This window comes from Drosophila arizonae, chromosome 2, assembly GCF_054131065.1.
Source record: "Drosophila arizonae isolate 15081-1271.41 chromosome 2, UAZ_ARI_1.0, whole genome shotgun sequence".
Taxonomy (NCBI): Eukaryota; Metazoa; Arthropoda; class Insecta; order Diptera; family Drosophilidae; genus Drosophila; species Drosophila arizonae.
In genome coordinates this window covers 24,546,271-24,566,964 of record NC_142922.1, presented here as the reverse complement: position 1 = coordinate 24,566,964, position 20,694 = coordinate 24,546,271, and the positions used below count along the sequence as shown (strand labels likewise).

Sequence of the window (20,694 nt, the reverse complement as noted above, 5' to 3'; positions counted from 1 at the left end):
CACAAAACTATCGATACATCTCAGCTGTGAGTTGAATGTGCTCAACGTGACTGGCAAAAGTTCATTTATTAGCTGTGACTGCCTAAAACTCTAGCAAGTAATTATATTTTTCGTCTGCTGAAAGAAAAAATTTAATAAAATGAATCGCGTAAAAACACGGACTTCAAAAACCGGCGAAATTGTTGCGTACAGTGAGGGCGCCATTCGCAATAATATATCTGCGGTCGAGTATTGTCGTACGTCAATGGCTGCAATCTCCGGCTGCGCTGCTGGTACATTGATTAATTGAAATTATCTATTGATAGTAACCCACATTCCCTTTATAGGTATCTTAGGACTGAGCGGAACCCTTGGATTCCTCTTTTACTTTCTGTCTGTTTTCGTGCTCTGGCTGCTGGTGCTAGTCAAGTCGGGCACACAGTGGCGCAAGTATTTCATTAACCGCAAAAACCTACTGACGAACCAATTCATGGGCGGCCTTTGCACCTACGTGCTCTTCTGGACATTCTTGTATGGCATGGTTCACGTATACTAACAAACGGTGAATTATCCCCATGCGAATAGACAAATAAACATAGCTTAAGATTCGGATAGGCAAAATGGACAAAACTTGGCTTTTTCTTCTATTTAGAACTAAGTTTGTACGACGGAAGCAGCTGCAGCTGTTCCCGAGCAGTCGCACCAAGGCGTTTTATTTACATCACAATCAAGTAGTATATTAAGAACTGTTATGTTTACCCCATCGATCGACAGATCATGTACCTTAAGTATTTTGTAGTTGACATTATTCAGACCCGTGTTGTGATCCCTCTTTCGTGTCATCTCCTTTTGGTTAAAGCACTTTTGTGTGTCCCGTTTGCGATGGTGGCGATTGTGTATATGCCTAAAAGAAAAATTCTTTTAATGCTATGAGTTAGAGATCTACACGCAGTGATGCTACCTAAAAGTATCGTTCACGCCAGTCTTAATGTTTTGGGGACGCGTGACCTGCAAGCCAGCGTCCCGAATTCGCACATAAAACTCGTCGTCCTCTAGTCCCCAGCCCCAGTATTGGTTAGACATTCCGTTCATTTGAGTAAAGTGCTCACGACGCACTAACAGAATGCCACCAACAAAGTTGTCGTAGTGGTATTTCGGATGCAATTTGGGCCCGGCGATATGCAGCGGCCCCAAGCTACTGGGGTACTCATATAATAAGTCTTGGTTGAGTGGCAGTAGATCCACATCATGCATGGCAATATAGTCGTAGACATCGCTGGTGAAATGGAACCCAACATTGATAAGTGAAGCTCTATTGAATCGGAATCTGTCTACTTGATTCAGAACAAAGATATGATGCTCCACGCCCTGTTTGCGTAAAAACTTTGTCAAATGCGGCACGAATTGAAGTAACTCCTCGAACCGGTCACGAAACGGCACCAAAATGGCCATTTTATGTCCCGATTGAGGGCTGATTAGATTCTTGCTCAGCTGCTCGCCTCCACTAAAGCTACTCAGAGGATTCTTAAGCGGGCATATGCAATCTAAAATGAAAAATATGCCAAAGTATATTTATAGACATTTATTATTAACCTTTACCTGAGCTGAGCGGCATAAAACTGAGCACCGCAATGCCTCCAAGGCAAAAGGACAGACCGCACACAAACAGCCAGTTTATTGTTGATATGTTGGCCATCTTCATTTAGCTTACTCTAATACTAAGTGTTGATCGAAGTGTTTTAACTACGTCACGCCATATAAAAAGAAATATTGCATTAGCACCTGCAGTGCAGGCTGCCGATCTAATTTGCTCTTCAGCTGTTTTTGTCTGCTTTTGGTGGTGACACTTTGTTCGACAACAGGTACAGGTACTCGATAAAAACTATCGATAAGAACTGTACTGGCAAAATATATTCAAATATGAAATTTCAAATGGAAAATTCGTTATAGCTATTTTTTTAATACAGTCTGCATGCTTAATGATCAGAGCCAATCTATATTAAAATAGAATGACAACTAAAATTATAAGGAATGTAGTGAACCTATCAACTCAACCTTTGATTTTTCAACCGAAAGTCGAGAGCATCAACAACAATTTTATGGCATTGAAATTTCTTTCATAGGAGCAGGAATAACGTTGTTAAAAGGCTTATAATTATCTAAGCATTTTGAATTAGTTAAAAAAATCAACTACTTTTATGTCTCTCAGTTGTCTATCAGGTATTAACACGCTCATCTATACATTTCAATAAAAAGCGTTTTATTTATTTATAAGATTACAAAGAAAGCTTGCATATAAATTACGATAATTATGGAAACACAAGAGCTGTTCTTAAAAGACATATAAAATAAATAAGTTCTACATTAAAATTTATTTATTTATTTTTATAGTTAAATACTTAAAAACTGTAACTATATTTAGAGATTATATAAATCTAATTGTTGTTCATAATTATTGTGTGTGGTTTAATAACGCTTCGAATTTTCAGCGTATCTCTAAAGCTCAAGTGACTGAAATATTTGATATTTGCAAATTGATGTTAGACGATTTAAATTAATACCAACGCGGCATGTTGATATCCTACAAAATATATAGTTTACAAATTTATTGACTACTTCAATATCTACGCTTTTAGTGCACCTTTCAATCAGTCGAGCAATAGCTATAGCCTACAGTTGATTCGATTGCTTGTTATAGTGTCCATTGTCAGTTGACTTTAAAAAAAACTCTAGGTTAATTACGTTTCTTTTGTTTCCTACCACAGATGGATTTGTGCGTGGGTAGCGCAAATGCATTGACATCAACTTTAAATTCAATCCATTAAAAACTATGCAATTCGTAGTTCGTTTGTAAAATTGCTATAAAACTAGTTTCGTTCGTTTGTTCATTTTACACATATTGTATATAAAAGTATAAAAGCATGGGGAAGTTCATAGAAGATATATGTATATATTTTTATCATTATCTCAACTCAATTGAACTGATCTAATTTGATCTTATTTTGCGCATTTTTTAGGCGGATTTCGTTGCTCTTACAACAAAAGAAGACTAGAAGCAACAATTATACACAAAAAATAATAATGTTTAAAATAAGATGACTAAAATACTATAAAAGCGCATTGAAGGAAAGTATTGCTATTAAAAACAAACAAAAAGAATCGGCTTGTCCATAGTCAAAACGTCGGGGCTTCGTAAAGTTATTGATTGGGATACCATAATGTTCTGTTCTAGGTTTTGAGAGTCTCCTGAAAGTATGGGACCACAAAGAACAACTTTACAAGGCGCATCGTACGATGCTATGGTTGGCTATATATGGGGTTCTTTCAAAATATATAAGTAATTCATTTTTAGTGAGCGCGTTCTAAATTAATTGCACCTATACTATGTATACAGTACAATATCACTGGTTGCTTCGTCACGTAACCTATTCCGAAACAAATTGAAAATCAATTGAAAAAAAGTGCGAATATCTAATGGCAAATCTAAAGTTACAAATTTTCTCATTCGATCTGATATTATTTGAATCTAATCAAGTGGGGTCGCAATATTTTCACCAGTTTTGGCACCTTAGTTTTTTTTTGTGTGTGAGATTTTTTTTTTGTTTTTATATGTTTTGTTTTGTTTCTGTTGCTATTTCAGAGTCTATTATTTCTATTTTCTGGTTGTTCCTTCAAAAAACGTGAGGAATGCAGCTCTGTGGGTGCAATTTGGGCTGTTTGTTCATCTGTGCTTCTGATTGTTTAGTTTGCAGTGCTTAAAAATTAGTTAAAACTATTTTTAGTGTGCATGGCTGGTGGTTCATCTTTTACGGCCTGTCGTAGCTGATGCCATCATTTGGGCCGTTGTTGGATTCGGGACGCAGCGCTGTGGGTCGCACTTCATCTGGCCATCACCGCCGCAGCTGAAATTTGTTTATAAGGATCAATTATCACAGTTTCATTGGGTACAATCCACTTTATACTCACATGCAGCTCATGCAAGGACCACTCGTTGAGTGGATGGGTTCGCCCACCATGTACGAACGGCCATTAATGCTGCAGCCGGTGCGGGTCACTTCACTGCCATGGGATAGGCTCGTCATGAACGGTGGCAGTTCGGTGCTAGTTGTTGTCGTGCTTGTCGTAATATTAAGCACGGCGGCCATGGTTACGGGACACTCGTATCGTGGACAACAGAAGCCAGTGATTTGCTCCTCGTGACAGCCAGCTATTGGTGGCGGACAAGATTGTTGCAAGCAGATGATGTCGCTTCTGAAGCAGAAGCAGAAGTCGCAAGGATCGTCGCGTGGGATTTGCTGCGCGGACACGTAGATTTTGCCAGCATAGCGACACGTGCCTGGGCCGAACACCTCCTCTTCGTCGTATTCGTCTTCTGGGTAAGATGGATATTGTGGCTGATGACCATATGACGGAGGTGTAATCGACTCGTGTTGTGGGGTAGTCGGGGAAGTTGTTGTAAGCGGAGACTCGCTTGTTGATGTCTCAGTGCTTTGCTTCGTCGGCGTAGCATCAGTTTCCTCTTCTGACACTCTGTCGGCGATGACTGGAGAAAGTGTAGTGCTGAAGCGCTGGGCGAACAGCGGATGTATCGTTGTAATACTGGCGACATCTGGTTGTGTTGTAGGAGTACCCTCGCTGGATACTTCTGCAGATGTTTCATCATGAGCAGTAGGTGTAGCTGTTGTCTGTGGTAACTCTGAGACAACAGCTGGAATTTCTTCCTCATCGACCTCAGGTTTCTTTATGGCAGGCTCTGTAACGGTGTCCTCAGATTCTGCAGACTCTGCAGCTTCTTCTCCCTTATGGGTATCTTCAGATACAGTAGTATGTTCCTCCTCCGACTCAACAGACTCATCTGCATCTTCGGTCGATTCCAAGCTGGGACTAACTGCTGGAGCTTTAGTCGATTTTTCTGTATCGGATGGCGTTGTTGGTGTCTCCAACTCTGGAGCCTCAGTAGATTTGCTTGGGGTTTCCTTTTCGAGATCAGGCTGTGCAGTTGCTGCCACAATATTTTCATCCTCCACAGGTTGCTTAGTTGAAGTTTCATCTCCTGTTGTCGTTGGCGTTGGTGTTGGTGGCTTCAGTTTTGCACCAGTAGATTGATCAGTGGTGCCCTCATGCTCAATATCACTTGGCTCGGTAGATTGCTCACCCACGTCTTCTGTATCAGATGGTTTCTTGCTAACTTCACTAGTTGCTTCAACATCAGCAGCAACTGGGGCAACTGTAACAGCAGTCTTATCCGCATCTTCAGCTGAAGTTGTGGCAGATTCTGTGACAATCTTTTCGTCTTCACTTTGAGGTGGAACAGTCTGTGATGTGACATCGCCTTCAGCACCAGGAATATGAATCGGAGTGGGTGTGGTGGGAATACGAGCAGGCTCTTGGTCCTCCTCGGACTCGGGTGTTGTTGAAATGGTATCCTCAACGGCACCTTCTTCTGCGACACCTGTCTTATCACTAAGCGGACGGACTGTGGTACCCTCTGTATCATCGTCTTGAGCAACCGCTGGTGCAGCCGTACTAACATCAGACTCCTCATCAGCAGCCGAAGTAGTGACTTCCACTTTAATAGAAGTAGCAGCAGGGGTAGTTGGTTGTTGAATGTCGTCATCAGAAGATGTAGAAGTGGAGATAATCTTCTTATCGTCTGGACGCACTGTTGTAGAGTCAAGATCCTTATCCCCTTCAAGCTCATCCATAGCTGGGACTTTGCTTGGGTATGTGTCCAATGGCTTATCGGTTGCTTGCGAAACTGTGGTCGACTCTTCGCTATCATCTGGCTTAGGTTGGGTTTCGCCCTGATTGGGTACTTTAACAATCTCTTCTTCGGCAGGTGTAGTGGTTGTTGAATCAGATTTATCAACTGGCGCTGCTGTCGGGAACACCTTAGTAGGAATATGATCCTCTTCCTCTGACGATGGAACAACTGTCGTGGAATCAGTGTCTGTAGGTGGCTCTTGATCAACTTCTTCATCGGAAGTACTCGGTGTCTTAATATCCTTTTCGGGCGCAATTGATGATTGGGTTGTAGACAAAGACGGGAATTTCTTGTCGTCTGTAGCTTGTGGTTCAACAGTGGTTCCAGCGTAGCTTTCTTCCGTGCTATCCCCTTCATCAGATGTGGAAGGAATCTTTTCATCAAACGGTTCAGAGGGCACTCCTTGCAAAGCAGGCGAAACTGTAGTAAATTGCTCCAAGTCATTATCAGTATCCTCTGGAATCTTAGTTGAGGACTCTGGAGCCTCTTCGATAAGAGATTGAGGAGTTGTTGAAGGAGTTTTATCTTCGGGCATTTCACTTTCCAATGGCGTTTTGGAACCTTCAATGTCAATGGGCTTGTCTGTACTTGGCTCTTCCTCAGTGCTGGGTGCAATAGTTGTGACGTCAATCGCAATCTCTGGGGGTGCCACTGAGGTTGATGTACTTTCAGCAGACGACTGCTCTCCTTCTTTGCTTGGAGTTTTTGTAACCTCATCAATCTCCGATGTTGTGGAACTCTCTTCTTCCTCTTTGTCTGATGTTTTCTTGGTGTGATCTTGAACGGAGGGAGCTGTAGTTGTGGACTCTTCGAGTGGAACTTGTGGTTCCTCATCCTTGACGGATATGGACACTGTAGTAGACTCTTCATCTTCTTGATCCTTCGTATCAGATGGTGTAGATGTTGAGATTGCTGGCACCTTACTATCAGGTTTATCATCTGCCTGAGATGGAAGTACTTCATCTTCTGGTTTCTTAGATACATCAATAGCAGGAGCATAAGTTGTATAGGGCTCCTCCTCCGATTTATCCTCTGTTGACTTTTCAGGTAGAGTTCTGTCTGTCGTTTGACCAAGTGTATCTTCCTTATCTGCAGATGGCGAGGCTGTAATAGATGGCTCATCCTTATCAGCAGCTGGAGAAACAGTAACTGAAGGTACTGATGCGAGCTCGACTTCATCCTTTTCAGTTGCAGTTTCACCTTGCGATGGTTTTTTATCATCTTCTGGGACTGTTGAGGGCACAGTTGTTTGGAGCGGTGCAAAGTCGTCTTCAGGAGATTTGGTAACAGAAACGACATCTTCCACTTCAGATGTGGACTTTTCTGTCGACAAATCACTTTCTTCATCAATTGCAACAGGAGAGACAGTGGTTTCATCCTGCACCTTGCCGACAGCGGGAGTGGAGGTGGATTGATCATCATCAATTGTGGAAACCTTGTCTGGAATATCCGAGCTTTGCGCTGGTTTCTTTTCAATAGTGGACTCAGTGATTGCCACCTCATCTGTAGGTTTCTTTTCATCTGCCTCCGATACATCTGGTATTTCTGTGGCTGCCTCTGGGATAGAGAGTTTCTTTTTGTCTTGATCTTCTTCGGCCTCAGGGCGAGCAGTAGTCGGAGCAAAACTGTCTTCAGGGCTATAAGGCTTGCCATCTGAAGATACAGAACCTTCTGCAGGTGAAGCAATAGTCGTGACGTCCTCGCTTTCAGATGGTGTGGTCGTGGATGATTCGGGAATCTTTTCAGAATCTTCAACTTGTTTCTTATCAATTTCTTCAACATGTGCTTCTGTGGATGAAGGCTCTTCCTCATATTTATTAGTTGTCTCAGTAGATGTAGGAGCGATTGTAGTTGCGGGAATCTTATCTTCGGTGGCTCCCAATTTTTCGTCAGCGGGTTTCTCTCCTTTAGTCTCATCATCACTTGAAGTAGGAGCAGTGGTTGGTGTAGCCAACTCATCGTCTGTCTTCTTTTGGGTGTCATCTGCAGCTGAAGCGGATGTTGTTGGCTCATATTCTGGTTGACTAACAGTTTTCTCTGTTGTTGGCACTGCAGTTTCCTTGACGGCATCATCTTCAGGTGTGGGCTCCTTCTCATGAGGTTTCTGAACTTCTTTCTCAGGTGCAGGAGTAGCATCCACCATTTTATCGCCTCCTTCTTCAGTTGGTTCCCCGTCAGTTGGCTTCTTAACATCTTTTTGTGTTGTAACCTCTTCGGAAAGGGGGGTTTGTGTGGTTACGGGTAAGACTTCTTCATCTGGCTTAACATGTGACATTGGCAGCTCAGTAATGCCAGAAGGTATAATGACTTCCTTTGGTATGTTCTCAGTTGTAGTGGGCTCCACGTCATGACTTGTTTCGGGAACGATTGTTGTTGATTTGGTTTCATCAGAAGTGTCAACGGCTTTCGGAGTAGTGGAATCAGACTCACAAATGTACGTTGGGCAGCAGCCGTCAGAATGATCGCTATCCAGAACACAGTTTTCGCTATCTGCAGGAATTCTGCATTCCACTGGCTTGCATGATACAATACTGCTAATACACTTGCAGGATCTATCGCAGGGAGTGGTTGCTGGTACATCGGAATTGTTAGTATATGTTTTGCCTTCAACCAGGCAGTCACCTTCACCAGGTATACCACTCGGCAGCTGCATATCAGGCATTGCTGCTGCTGTTGAATCCTCTTCTGAACTGGGTGCCAATGTTGTACTCTCTGGGGTGAAGTCGTGACGGGTATCAATTGGTCCTTGTTTCTCAGGTGTAACCTTAGCAGGCTCAGATGATTCCTCCTCAGTGGATGCAGTGAGATCTTCTTCACTGGTTTCTGGGATCTCGGTGCCTTTTGGTTCATCTTCCGACACAGGAGGCAGATAGAGTGTTGATGGCTTATCGGTTGTGGCTTCCTCACTTTCTTCAGGTTGGGCCGTGCTTTGATCAGCTTCAGTGATAGAAGGAGCAATATCAGACTTGACAGGCACTGCTTGTGTAGTTTGCTCTTCAGTGGGCTCTTTACCAAGTGTTGCACTAGTGGAAGAAACAATTTCTTTTTCTGCTTCGATAGTAGTAGCTTCATCATATGTTTCCGTGACATCCTTTTTGGGTTCCTCAGTATGATCCTCGACAGATTCTTTCTCGTCGCTTTCTTGGTCTTCAGGTTGCTTGGGAGAAGCTGTGGTGCTTTGCACAGCGGGCGTATCTTCTTCTGAACTGACGTCTGAGGTATCCTGCTCACTGACACCTTCAGTGGTAGATGATGAAATGTGAGCTGGCGTTGTTGTTGTCTGAACCGAATCCTCTTCTGTGGAGTATTCGTCAGACTCTGTTGTCTGGTCCTCTTCAGTTTTAGGTGTGCTTGGCTTAATGGGCTGAGCAGCTGGAGTTGTACCCTTAACCTCCTCTTTTTCGCTGGTGGTGTCTTCATCAGAAGTTGTGCTAGGAATGACTTCTTCAAAGCTAGCATCTCCAGTGGGCTTAACAACGTCCTTGTCCTTCTCGCTGCTAGCTTCTTCAGCAGATGGCGTAGTCTGGATAGAAATATCTTCACCGGCCTGTTCAGCAACAGTTGTAGCTTTGTCAGTATCCTTTTTAATGTCCTCGCCTGCAGGAGTCGTAGACTTGATAATTTCAGCCGCAGCAGTAGTTTCAGTGAAGGCACTGACATCTTCAGCAGGAGTTGTGTCCTTAGTAATATCAATATCAACCTTTGCAGGTGTGGTCGCCTTTTCAGCCTTTTCATCAGTAGCACCAGCAGGAGTTGTAGCTCTAACAATATCATCCGTACTCTCCTTGGTAGTATCAATGCCCTCAGCAGCGGGAGTTGTAGCCTTAACAATATCTTCTTCAGCAATTTCATCTGTAGAAGTGGCAGAAGTGTCGGGCTTCCTAGTATCCTGTTCAGAAATTTCTTCTCCTGGGGCAGCAGTTGTTTCCTTGATAATATCTTCCTCACCACTGACTTCCTTGGCTGGCGTTGTTGCCTTGACAGTGTCTTCTTCAGCTGTAGTTCCCGTAGAAACATCAACCTTCTCGCTAACATCAGCGACTGGCGTGGTTGTCTTGACTTCATCCTCATCCTTTTTGCTATCTGCACTTGGAGTTGTAACCTTGATCTCATATTCAGCAGCTGGAGTTGTACCCTTGGCAACCTCTTCCTCATCAACTTCAATTGCTGGAGTTGTAGCCTTTCCAGCTTCTTCCTTGTCGCTAACATCTGAGGCTGGAGTTGTAGCATTGACAATATCTTCCTCATCCGCCTGGGAAGGTGTAGATGTACCCTTGTCACTGAAATCTGAGGCTGGAGTTGTTGCTTTGACCACATCTTCCTCATCGGGCTGGGAGGCTGTAGATGTACCCTTCTCGCTAACATCTGGGGCTTGAGTTGTAGATTTGACAACATCTTCCTCATCGGACTCGGAAGTTGTAACTTCTTCTTTATCGGAAACATCTGTGGCTGAAGTTGTAACCTTAAGGTCGTCTTCCTTATCAGTGTCAGCGGTTGGAGTTGTAACCTTAAAGTCCTCATCTGCAGCAGGACTTGTGGCCTTGACATCTTCTTCCTTATCACTCTCTGTAGCTGGAACGATTTCCTCAGTCTTGTCTCCAGAGTCAGCGGCTGGAGTTGTGCCCTTGGCAACTTCTTCGCTGTCGCTAACAATTGAGGTTGGTGTTGAAGACTCAATTTGATCAACCTTATCACTAGCCACTGCTGGAGTTGTCGCCTTGACACCATCTTCCTGATCCGTAAGTTCAGTTGGAGTTGTAGGCTTGGCAATTTCTTCCTCATCGCTAACATCTGGAGCAGGAGTTGTACCCTTAATAGCATCTTCCTTATCGCTAATGTCAGATGTTGGAGTGGTAATCCTGGCCACATCGTCTGTTTCGGTGACATCTTCACTTGGAGTTGTTGCCTTCGAGGCGTCCTCTTCATCGGTGACTGCAGAAGCTGGAGTTGTACCCTTGGGAACATCTTCTTCGCCAGTAAGACCCACAGATGGAATTGTCTCTTTCGGCACTTCCTCTTTGTCGCTAACATCAACAGTAGGTGTCGTAGCGTCCTGACCATCTTCAGCAATTCCGGTTGGTGCAACAGGTGTGGAAGTCTTGACAATATCTTCTTCACTTTCGGGGCTGGTTTCTTGGGATGAAGGTGCGGATGTAGTGTCGACTTCCCCGCTACCTTCCTCAGATAAAGTGGGTGTCGTCTCTTCTCCGCTTCCCTCTTTAGTTGGCTCTGCGGGCTTGTCAGCTCCCACTGCTGGAGGCGTTGTCGCCTTGCTGACATCCTGCTCACCGCTACCTTCTTCGATCGACGTCGTAGAAGACTCCGCTGGAGTATCAATTCTAGCATCCGTGACCACAGTAGATGTTTCGGGTTCCTTCTCCTTAATCTTATCGTCATGAGTCGGAGCGACTGTGGTCTCCTCTTGATCAACTTCCCCACTGCCAGCTTCCTCAAGTGGACCTTCAGTGATCGCGTCCTCATCCTTCTTCTTATCATCAATGTGTTCTTGCAAGTCGAGATCCTCCTTCGGTATTTCACCGGGTATATCCTTGACTGGCGATGCTGTAGCAGTTGGCTCCTCATCTCGGCTCGTCTCCAGTGTGGTGGATTCAATGCTTTCAGTTGTGGTACTATCATCATCACAAATATAGTTGCTCGGACAGCATTCGCCCTCGGCAGCTGGCATGGCACGGCATGTTTTGCCACTGGCCGTACTCATTGGCATCTCGCACTCTTGGACGGCACACACAATATCTCCGCGCATGCAGTAGCAATGCTCGCAAGCATTCTTGCCCTCGATGGAGGCTCCATCGGCGAAGGTTTCTCCGTTGTGGATGCAATCCGTCGACACGGCCGGAGTCATGGTAGTGGTCAGAATAAAACCAGGTGTTGGACGAACTGTGGTCGTTGTTGTGGAATGGTCCTCCAGCTCAAGAACATCGTTCTCATGGTCTGCGAAATACGAAACGTAAATGAGACTTGACTTTGAGAGGCAAATGTTTCGAGTACTTACCGCAACTGTATCGGACTGGACAGCAAGAGCCTTTGTTGTAGATGGGTGTGCAGCCATCCACATGCAGGGTGCACTCCTGCATAACGCATTTGGTCTGATTGTTAATGCAGTAGCAGAGTTCGCAGGGTTTGTTCGGGTTCGATGGCACCTGGGCGCCTTCCGGGTAGAACTTCTCTTCAATGCTGCAGCCGAACTTTTCGGGTATGCTCAGCTCAGTTCCAGGCTCGGGCGTACGATACGGCACTTCGACATGAACTGAAATAGCAGCACGTAATTGAAATGACTGCGCCATAAAAATATAGCTAATAGAACTTACCCACTGGGCAGGTAACGATAGGACAGCACTGGTCCTCGCGCTTCTCCACAATGCAATCCTGACCAATTGGCTTAGTGAATGGGCAAACGCGCAGATAGCACATGAGCATGCGGTTGTGGCAGGTGCAGTTCAGACACGGCTCATTGGTCATGATGCGGTCACCTTCATTGTAATGGCCATAGTTGTAGTAGCAGCCCTCTGCAATAAGCGAAAAGAAAGTAGCGATTCATTAGAAAACCAGCTAAGTGTAACTGGAGCAGGCCTGGGAACCATAGAACAATGCCTACCTACCTCAACAACTTAATATATATGGCAGTGCAAGTAATATGAACAGTTAGCTCCCCAGCATTTCCCTGTTATGCATTCTTAACTAGCTCGTGTGTGCTACTATGCCGTTTCGGTCATAAATTAAGTTCCAGCGCCATCAAATGTCATAATACGTGCAGCCATAGATATCTTTTATGGCTCATCAGAGTCGTTAAACAGCGACAACTCAAGCGCCAAGCCACGCTCAACAGACGTATGCCTTGTCTATGGCTACTGAATACTGGGTACAGCTACCTAATTTACTGCCGTCCACCCGCAATAAATTTCAAATCACATTATTAACACGTCAAGCGCAACTTGCAGCAGCTCCCCGCCAACGTCTTCTCAGCTACGGCTTCAGCTTGAACTTTGTTGCTGTCGGCCTATTCGACTGACTCGCTGGCTAGACAAATTTTGATTGAAATCTTTGGTGTCGCTGTCTGTCTGCCTGTCTGTCTGGTGCTCACGTTTTCATCATAAACCTCCTAAAAGACTATTTATTTCATTGTATAATGTTTATTTCATTATAGATATGTGTGTACCCTGTAACTTCTGTGTAAGTGTGGTACACAGAGAATATCTACAAATTGCAAGCTAACTAATAGGTTCTTCAAGATATTCGAATACTCGGAAAACAATAATTGAGACATTCATTTATCACATATCCCACAAAATAAAGGGTATCTGCTAGTCAGCTGCCGCATTTTAAAATTATTTCGTGTGGTTTTTCACACCTCAGCTAACCGCCTAATAATGCTCAACATAATTCCCCAGTCAGTCTACTGGGTTTGTTTTGTTTTTTTTTTTTTTTTTTTATGACTGTTGTGGGTCAGTTATTGGTCTTTTGTAGTCGATTAGGCGGTTAGATTCAAACAGTGTTAAATGGCCGTAAAGGGAGGCTCAATTAACGTTAATGCTATAATTCGCTATCCAAATTGAATTATTAGCTCAAGCTAAATCCTAGTCGAACTTTTGAGATTTATTATTATTACCATTGTATTAGATAGATATGCTTTATTTCACTCACCTGGATACGGCGTTATTTCCGTATACTCCTGCACGGGAGCTGCAATGAAAGAGGAAGAGGGAAACAATTAGCATTTCGTTTTCATATTTGTAGGAAATGCCATAGGTATTTGGTCTATTACGTTAGAATTTCATGATGGCCATATCCGTTAGTCGTCATGACTATAATAAATTAATTTATCTATTACAGCGAATGCCGGACCTCTAATTGTGCCTGCATGCAATTGAAATTAGACGTCGGCTGCAAACTTGCGTAGGCCGATGTCTGAGCACTTGGCTCTAGTGGCTCGGCTCACTCATTCTATTCCTGGTACTCGTTGATAGGCCAGCGTCGTCTGATAACAGGGCTCGACCGCCGCTGGCCAACATGCAACAGGCAGCATGCAACAAGCGGGCAGCAAATTGCCGCAGCAGCAGAAACTTTTGCAGTGCTCGGCTTTGTGTGCGTGCAACGTATTATTACCACATAATCAAAATTCAGCAGCAGCAACAGCAAAAGCAGAGAATGCAAGAAATAATGGCACGTAGCTGGTTCTAGCCATGGAGAATCTCAGCCTGTGTGTGTCCCACACTGGGCCAACTGCAGCGAGAGCCGCTAAAAAATGGCTCAAACAAATTGTTTAAGCTGACAGTTAACCGGCAACTGACGGTCAGTTGCTGCTGCTGCGGTGGCGTTTACACGACCACGGCAGCAATATGCTGTTGCAGCAGCAGCAACTGCTGCTAAAATGATTTGACAAATTGCATTTTGTTATGAATGGTTTTGTTGCTGCTGTTGATGTTGTTGTTGCTGGGCCAACTATGATTAATTGCGGCCAGTTGAAGGGCTGACAATTCGCCACATGTATCAAATGTTAATTTCTGCTCGATTGGCTGCATGCAGAATTTGCCAGACGATAATATAATTTACAGTGCACTCCAGCCGAAATAACAATGAAAATTGTAACGGCAAATGCTTATAAGCATTATATTGACCAGGCTTGAGCCAATAGAATGGGCAGCAACAAATCAGAGTAGCAATTTCAATAGCCAGGCTGTGGCTGAGTTCCGTGTTTTGGTGTTGATGCTGCTGCTGGAGCTGTTGCTGCTGTTGTTGGTCTGCAACATCTTACTTTTTCAAAGTAACGGATGTAAATTACGTTTTATGCGGTAAGAAGAACAACAAGAGCCACGACCGAGCCTGGTAACGCATAAAAATTCACACATTAACTGTTAAGGATTGCCAGCCTAGAGTAACAGAGAGGGAGGGGTGGAGAGAGAGAGGGAGAGAGGGGAGCGAGCTAGAGCAGGATGGTTGTTGAAGGCGACATCGGGCGGACGTGGTAGCAAACGGCAATGGGAGTCGGCCATGCAGCCGGTTCGCTGGCAACACGCCCCGCAATCGGACTGCCCAGTTGCCCAGCTCCCAGTTCCCAGTTCCCAGTTGGCCGCCTCGTAATGCAAACTTATGCAACAATTTTCCGCTGCAAGTGCAACAACTGAAACAAGCCACATACGAGTTGTTGGCAGCATCAGCACGACGATGATGACCAAGACGCATGAGAGTCGTCGTCGCCGTCGTCGTCGTCGTTTGCCTGCCGCTGCTGCTGCTGCGGCTGTTGATGGTACACATCAAACATGGTCGTGTCGGTCCAACAAACAGAAGTCAGTCAGTCAGTTAGTCAGTCAAGCTAGTAGTTGTTGTTGTTGGTGTTGATTTGGCTGCAGCTTACAGCTACATTCACATGACTGCAGCTTCGGGCCAAGCCAAAGTTGTTGGCGGCGTTGGCTGCTGCTGTTGTTGTTGTTGCTGTTGCTGTTGCTGCTGTCGCAAGAGTCGTGCATTTTGTTTATTCTAGGAAAGCGCGCGCACGCCTCGCATCCCGAATGTTTCTTGGCCATGGCCATGGCCATGGCTGGATGGCTGCTGCTGTTGCTGCTGCCGCCGCCGCAGCAGCAAGTTGAACGACCCGGTCGCGCATGTGTGCAAAAATGTGTACACAAACCATAAAATACAAGCCACTAGCTGGCTTTACTTACATAAGTAGGCCTAGACTTAGGCTTAGGTGCCGTAGCTCTGGCTCTGCCTCTGCCTCTGCCTCTGCCTCTGCCTGTGACTCTGGCTGCGACTCTAACTCTGTCTCATACAGCCGCATTGACCAGGCTAAGGCAGCGGGCACGCCTTTTGCTGGTTACGCTTTATTATTTAGTGCTGTAGGTGGATACGCAGGCGGTTGCTGTTGGCGGGGCGAGTGCAGGAAGACAGAGTAGCCACCAGCCGGACGGGGCCAGTTAGGGGGGACAGCGCGCCAGGCATGTGAAAAGTGGAAGTTTCGCTAAATATTTCGTTGATAGCAATCGTTCCTTTTTCAATTCGACTCCAGCTCACTGCCTCTCATCCTCATGGCTGTCCGCATGCGCTACGCGGAAACGCAGCTAGTGAAATATTTGCCATGCCACAAATATTTCAAAGATTACAAAATAAACACAAATCTTCCTTTGGGCCACAGCCACAGCTATTGCCAAAGCCATGTTCCCCCAAATGCGCCATTTTTGTGTGTGTTGCTGTTGTGCGGTGCCAAACGCGGCAGCAACTTTACCGCTACTTTGGCGACGACCAACAGCTGCAGCAGCAGCAATGGCAGCACACCCACAGCATACGCCCCACCTGGTCAAGATATATATATATAGTGTGTGTGTGTGTGGCTAGCTGATAAGACCTTAAAGGCTAGAATGCCGTTGCGATGGCTCTTCTATCCATGGGCGGCAAGAGGAAGTTGCAAGTAGCTCACAGACTGCCTTGATATAGATGAACGTAATTAGAGCCATCCAGGGCGAAGAGCTCCCTGGACAGCGACTAGAACAATGCACCAACAAGGGATGCACCGACTGCACATGCAATATATCGAACTATAATTGCCCAGCCTCAGCTCAGCTCAGCTCGAGTTGGATGATCGCATTGGCCTGGCTCAATTATGCAATGGCAGGAAAACAGAAATTATGCCAGGCATAAGGCAACAAGCGGCAGCAGGAGGCATGCAAATTTTTTCTTGCGCAAAACAATTTCCATTTTCTATGGCCTTGATCACATAATTTCCATAATGCCGACTCGATCAATATGGAGTGAGCGACAAGCTAACAACCCATGAACAAGCCCAAGCCCCAGCCGCAGAGGCTATGTGTGTGTGCCGCCATATCATGCGCCATGCATTAGTGTTGAAAGCGGATGAGTTGTGGGCAAGGGGAGGGAGCTGGGGCTGGCGGAGCGCCGACAATGCGCCCAACGGAGGCAGCAGCCGCGCACAGCAAATGAATTTGCGAGTAATTTAACATGATTATGTCGGGGACAAGGTAGCAATGTAGACGTCGACATCATCCACAGCAGCAGCAGAAGCAGCAGTAAAGGCAGCGGCAGTGTCGGCTCCTTGCGCAGCCAAATTGGACGCAGTTGCGCCAGGCTCCATGCTTGCCTGATGATGCTGCTAGTTGTGGGCCTTGGCTTTGGCCCTGGCGTGACGCTGTGTTTTATTACCAGCCGGCCTAGACATGATTCGTTCTAAGTAAATTATGCCCGCTGGTCATGACGAGGATGCCGTGAAATTGCTGCCTGTTGCTGCAGTCAATGATGCTGCCTCTGCCGCTGCTGCTGCTGGTGCTGCTGCTGGTGCTATGCATATGAAACAATTACGAAGAGCTAGGCGCAGGCCCAGCAATCCTTGGCTGTCTATATGTGAGCATTGTAATTGCTGGCAACTGCACCACAGGCAAACGAGCAGCTCATATGCATATGCATTTATGGCGAGCGGAGCCCAGGCGAGGGCCAGCTCTGAGTATCGCTGCATCCCTGCGGAACGGGCAGTGTCATTAGACAGTCAGTCAGGTTGTCAGATTGGGGCGCAACTTTTGCTTTTTGACGTTCCTTTTTTTATTTTTTGTTTCGTTGCCAATCTGACTGCTTAATAGATAATAATGAGTCTGAGTCTTAACTTTGGTCTGCAACTAGGAGTTGGCACTCGGCCTGCAGGCGCTGTAATTAAGCAGTTAAAGGCTAGGCTAGCTCCGTAGCTCTGTTCCCACAGTTGCTGTGCATCGGATTGGATCCTAGACAAGGCCTTTTTGCTTATTTCCCCAGTTGATGTGGCTTTTTATGTGTCCTGTGCTTGATTTGTTTTGATTGCGCTGCATGGCTTTAATGAGCCCCCATCGGGCCATCAATCTGACTGTCAGTCGTAATATGTGCACGGCCATTGCCGTAGTGCCGCCAGGCTGCGGGCTGGCTAATCACAGATCCTGCCCACTGGCCGCATCCCCAGCCAGATATATCATAATTTTTGTTTGCGCAATTTCTTAGACAAATTCCAAAGGCCCGTTAGATGCGCGGACACGAAGCAAACAAATTGTCGTCAGGCGTTCGGCCCGCTGCTCTGCATTCAGTTCTTGGCCCCGCAAGCTGTTATTGATAACAGCGCATTGATTACTGCAATTGCTGTCGGGACGAGCTGGATCTGGAGCTTCAACTGGCGCTGACTAGAGTTTTGCCAAAATAACAGGCAAGATCTATAATCAACGGCTAGCTCGGATGCTCGGATGCAGGTCGCAACTGAAACTGCAACTGTTGCAACTGTGGCTGCAACTCGTTTTCAACCTGCGCATGCGTAACTGTTTATTAATTTCGGTTTGAATTTGAGCAAGATCTAACCGTCTGCACTCGCGGCGCGTGGCTAGCCTCAACTCTGTCCGCCACTCGACGAGCAGCTGCAGCTGCAATGCCAGCTGACTGCGCTGACAAGCCGGAAGATTGATGATAATGTCCACCAGAAATTCTCACGTTTGGGCAGGGCTCGGCTTGCGGCCGTTTCAATTAGATACGCGCACTTTGGTGTACGTCGAGCGCCTCATTTGGTAAAACATTCACGTGGCATTCTAGCGCTAATTGCTTGCCCCGCCAAGTAGTTGCCCCCTGGACAGCTAGCGATTTGTATCTGCTCCCACGACAACAACTCCGACGCCAACTCCGACTCTGACTCCGTCTGCTTTTAAGCCAGCGATTGGCGAATGCAGATAATGCTGTTTTATAGCCGGTATTATAGTACTATAAAGTATATGTGTTGCGTGTGAGGCAACTGCAGCATTAGAAGAAGCTGCCTCAACCGTGAAAAATACTCAATGTTGCCAAACGCACAAAGCGCAGCAACAGAAGCAACACCAACAGCAACAGCAACAGCAACAAAAGATCAGCAATGCGATAATTATACAAGGTATTAGTTCATTCCGGCTATAACCCAACTCAACCCCACCCAGCCCCCCTTTTGGTCCAGACTATGTCTGCTGAGGCGTCTAGCGTATTTAGTGGCCGTTGCTAAGTGACTTAACATGACCCCCACACCATGGAGCCGGGCTGTCGGAGTCGTAGGCTTGCCATGCGTAAAGGTGCCAGGCTGCGAGTTGATTGAACCCCCTGCTTGGCCGGGCATTAGAGCGGCTGGATAGTTGTCCCGCTCATGGAGCTAGAGTTACACAATTGAAAAGCTGTGGGAAGTCATTGCACTATGCGATAGAGATCTGTGTAAGAATGAGCTGCCAGCCAAGACATGGCTAATTACCATTCCTTCCTTCGCTGCAAGACTTTCGTCTTAGCAGTGTCTCAAAATGAATTCTAACACGCCAAGTCCAAGACCAAGTGCAAGTACAAGTCCAAGTCCATGTCTAAGCCCGAGTTGTTGTTCAGCGAACCGAGCACACTCTTGGGCTGGTCAGTACGTGGTAGCAGCTTCTGTCTGCCAGCTGCCAGCTGCCAACTGCCAGTTGCCATTCAGGCAAACGATTGGCGCCAGCTAAAAAATGCCAGCTCAATTCTGTAGCTCGAAAGGTTTCGTTCTAAGTGCTTAAATGCGACTCGACGAAATTGGGTCAGATCTCAACTAATTGCCATAAATATGAATAAAGACGTAAATGTTTGCCGTACGGCGGCATTTAATTAGCATTTCGAACACGTTTTTAGAGCGACGACAACGGAAACTTCGTCAACAACGTGTTGTACAAATTGAAAATTAGCATATTCACGCCAAGAGCTTGCATAAAATGCCAAATAAAAGAAAAAATCAAATAGTTATATGAAACATTTAACAGAAAGAGAGAAAAACAAAGGCAAACGAAAATAGATACCAAGTGGCCAACAACTTGGCCAACAGCAAGTTCAAGTTCAATGACATCCAAACAATAACAAAGCAAAGAAAATGAGACAGAGACGCAGAGGGAGAGGGAGATGGATAGAGAGAAGATATACATAATATGAGCTATGCTTATGGCACATCTATGCTATACATCAGTCTGACACACACCTAGGCTATATATAGTGCTATATATCTGTTAGTTAGTCCACTTATCACAATGGGAAATCTGAGAATTGTTACTTCATTTGTTTGCCGGCGTTTTGCTCTACTAAACAGCATTTCATTTGCATTTCGACTTGCTGTGCCATAAAGTGTTGCCGCCTTTGTCTTTTTCTTTTTTTTTCGGTGCTGCCACTGCACCACTGCAACAGCAGCAACAGCGGTAACTGCTACAGAATTACAGCAATCACAGCAGCCATTTCATTGTCAAGGCGCAGCTGAGGGAAAGCCGAACCGAAGGCGTTAATTGTCAAATTGTGTAATTTCTGTGGCTACAGCTGAGTGTGGCGTGGAGTGTGTGGTGCTGGGGCAGGGTGTGAGTGGCACTGCCACTGCCATTGCCAAATGGGGCTTACAGTGAACCGTTACACATACAAATTGCTGCCAGTTAACCGCAAACGCCACTCGCTCGCTGATTATTTACTTTATTGAAATTACCGCAAACACCAGCACGCCTCACCTGCACTACCAACACACTCCGCCGGCCTGACCTTGTCGCAGGAAGTTGAAAATTGTACGGCTGATAAAATCGTATTGAGCTGCCTGCGCTTCCGTCAGTCGAGCGCAGAAGCAGCAGTTGATTCTTGGCCAATTCACACGCCAACATTCCAAATTCTCGTTGCCCGAATGCTCGGCTCTCATTAAATTGAAATCAAGTGCAATGAGCTCCAACTACAGTCTCAGTGCGGCCCTTTCGGGCAGACAAATGGCTCTGGCTGGCTAAATCTGGTCAATGGCCTCAGGCCAAACGAAATGTGTGGCTCGCGTGGGTTGAATCAAAACAAACTAAGTGGCTCTTTAAGAGTTATAAATGTGTTTTTTCTTCTTCTTTCTACTCTGTATGTGCGTGTGTGTGTGTAGGTTCATAACTCTGGGGTCTGTCTCCAAGTCATGGTCAATTTATCATACGCAGTTTTGA

General features: G+C 45.7%; 3 protein-coding genes across 4 annotated transcripts in view; 1 reads left to right on the top strand and 2 right to left on the bottom strand.

Annotated features, from left to right (window-relative positions):
* The first annotated feature begins 38 nt into the window (after positions 1–38).
* On the top strand, positions 39–609 carry EMC6 (ER membrane protein complex subunit 6). The gene is made up of 2 exons (XM_018015982.2): positions 39–272; positions 327–609. The coding sequence occupies exons 1-2, from the start codon at positions 140–142 to the stop codon at positions 533–535; spliced, it is 342 nt and encodes a 113-aa protein (XP_017871471.1). The 5' UTR covers positions 39–139; the 3' UTR covers positions 536–609.
* Positions 122–1,832, bottom strand: beta4GalT7 (beta-1,4-galactosyltransferase 7). Its single transcript, XM_018015959.2, has 3 exons — positions 1,579–1,832; positions 941–1,523; positions 122–883 (listed from the first exon to the last, which is right to left on the bottom strand). Exons 1-3 carry the CDS (start codon positions 1,679–1,681, stop codon positions 634–636), a joined length of 936 nt encoding a protein of 311 aa, XP_017871448.1. The 5' UTR covers positions 1,682–1,832; the 3' UTR covers positions 122–633.
* Positions 1,833–2,218: 386 nt separating this feature from the next.
* The window catches only part of tnc (tenectin), a 42,392-nt gene continuing 23,916 nt past the window's right edge, over positions 2,219–20,694 (bottom strand). For both annotated transcript variants that reach the window (XM_089476513.1, XM_089476512.1), the window contains 5 exons: positions 13,406–13,444; positions 12,073–12,270; positions 11,757–12,011; positions 3,946–11,695; positions 2,219–3,881 (listed from right to left, as the gene is read on the bottom strand). In XM_089476513.1, coding sequence (XP_089332639.1) covers positions 3,779–3,881; positions 3,946–11,695; positions 11,757–12,011; positions 12,073–12,270; positions 13,406–13,444 — 8,345 coding nt within the window. In that variant the 3' untranslated portion in view covers positions 2,219–3,778. The remainder of the gene's footprint in view (positions 3,882–3,945; positions 11,696–11,756; positions 12,012–12,072; positions 12,271–13,405; positions 13,445–20,694) is intronic.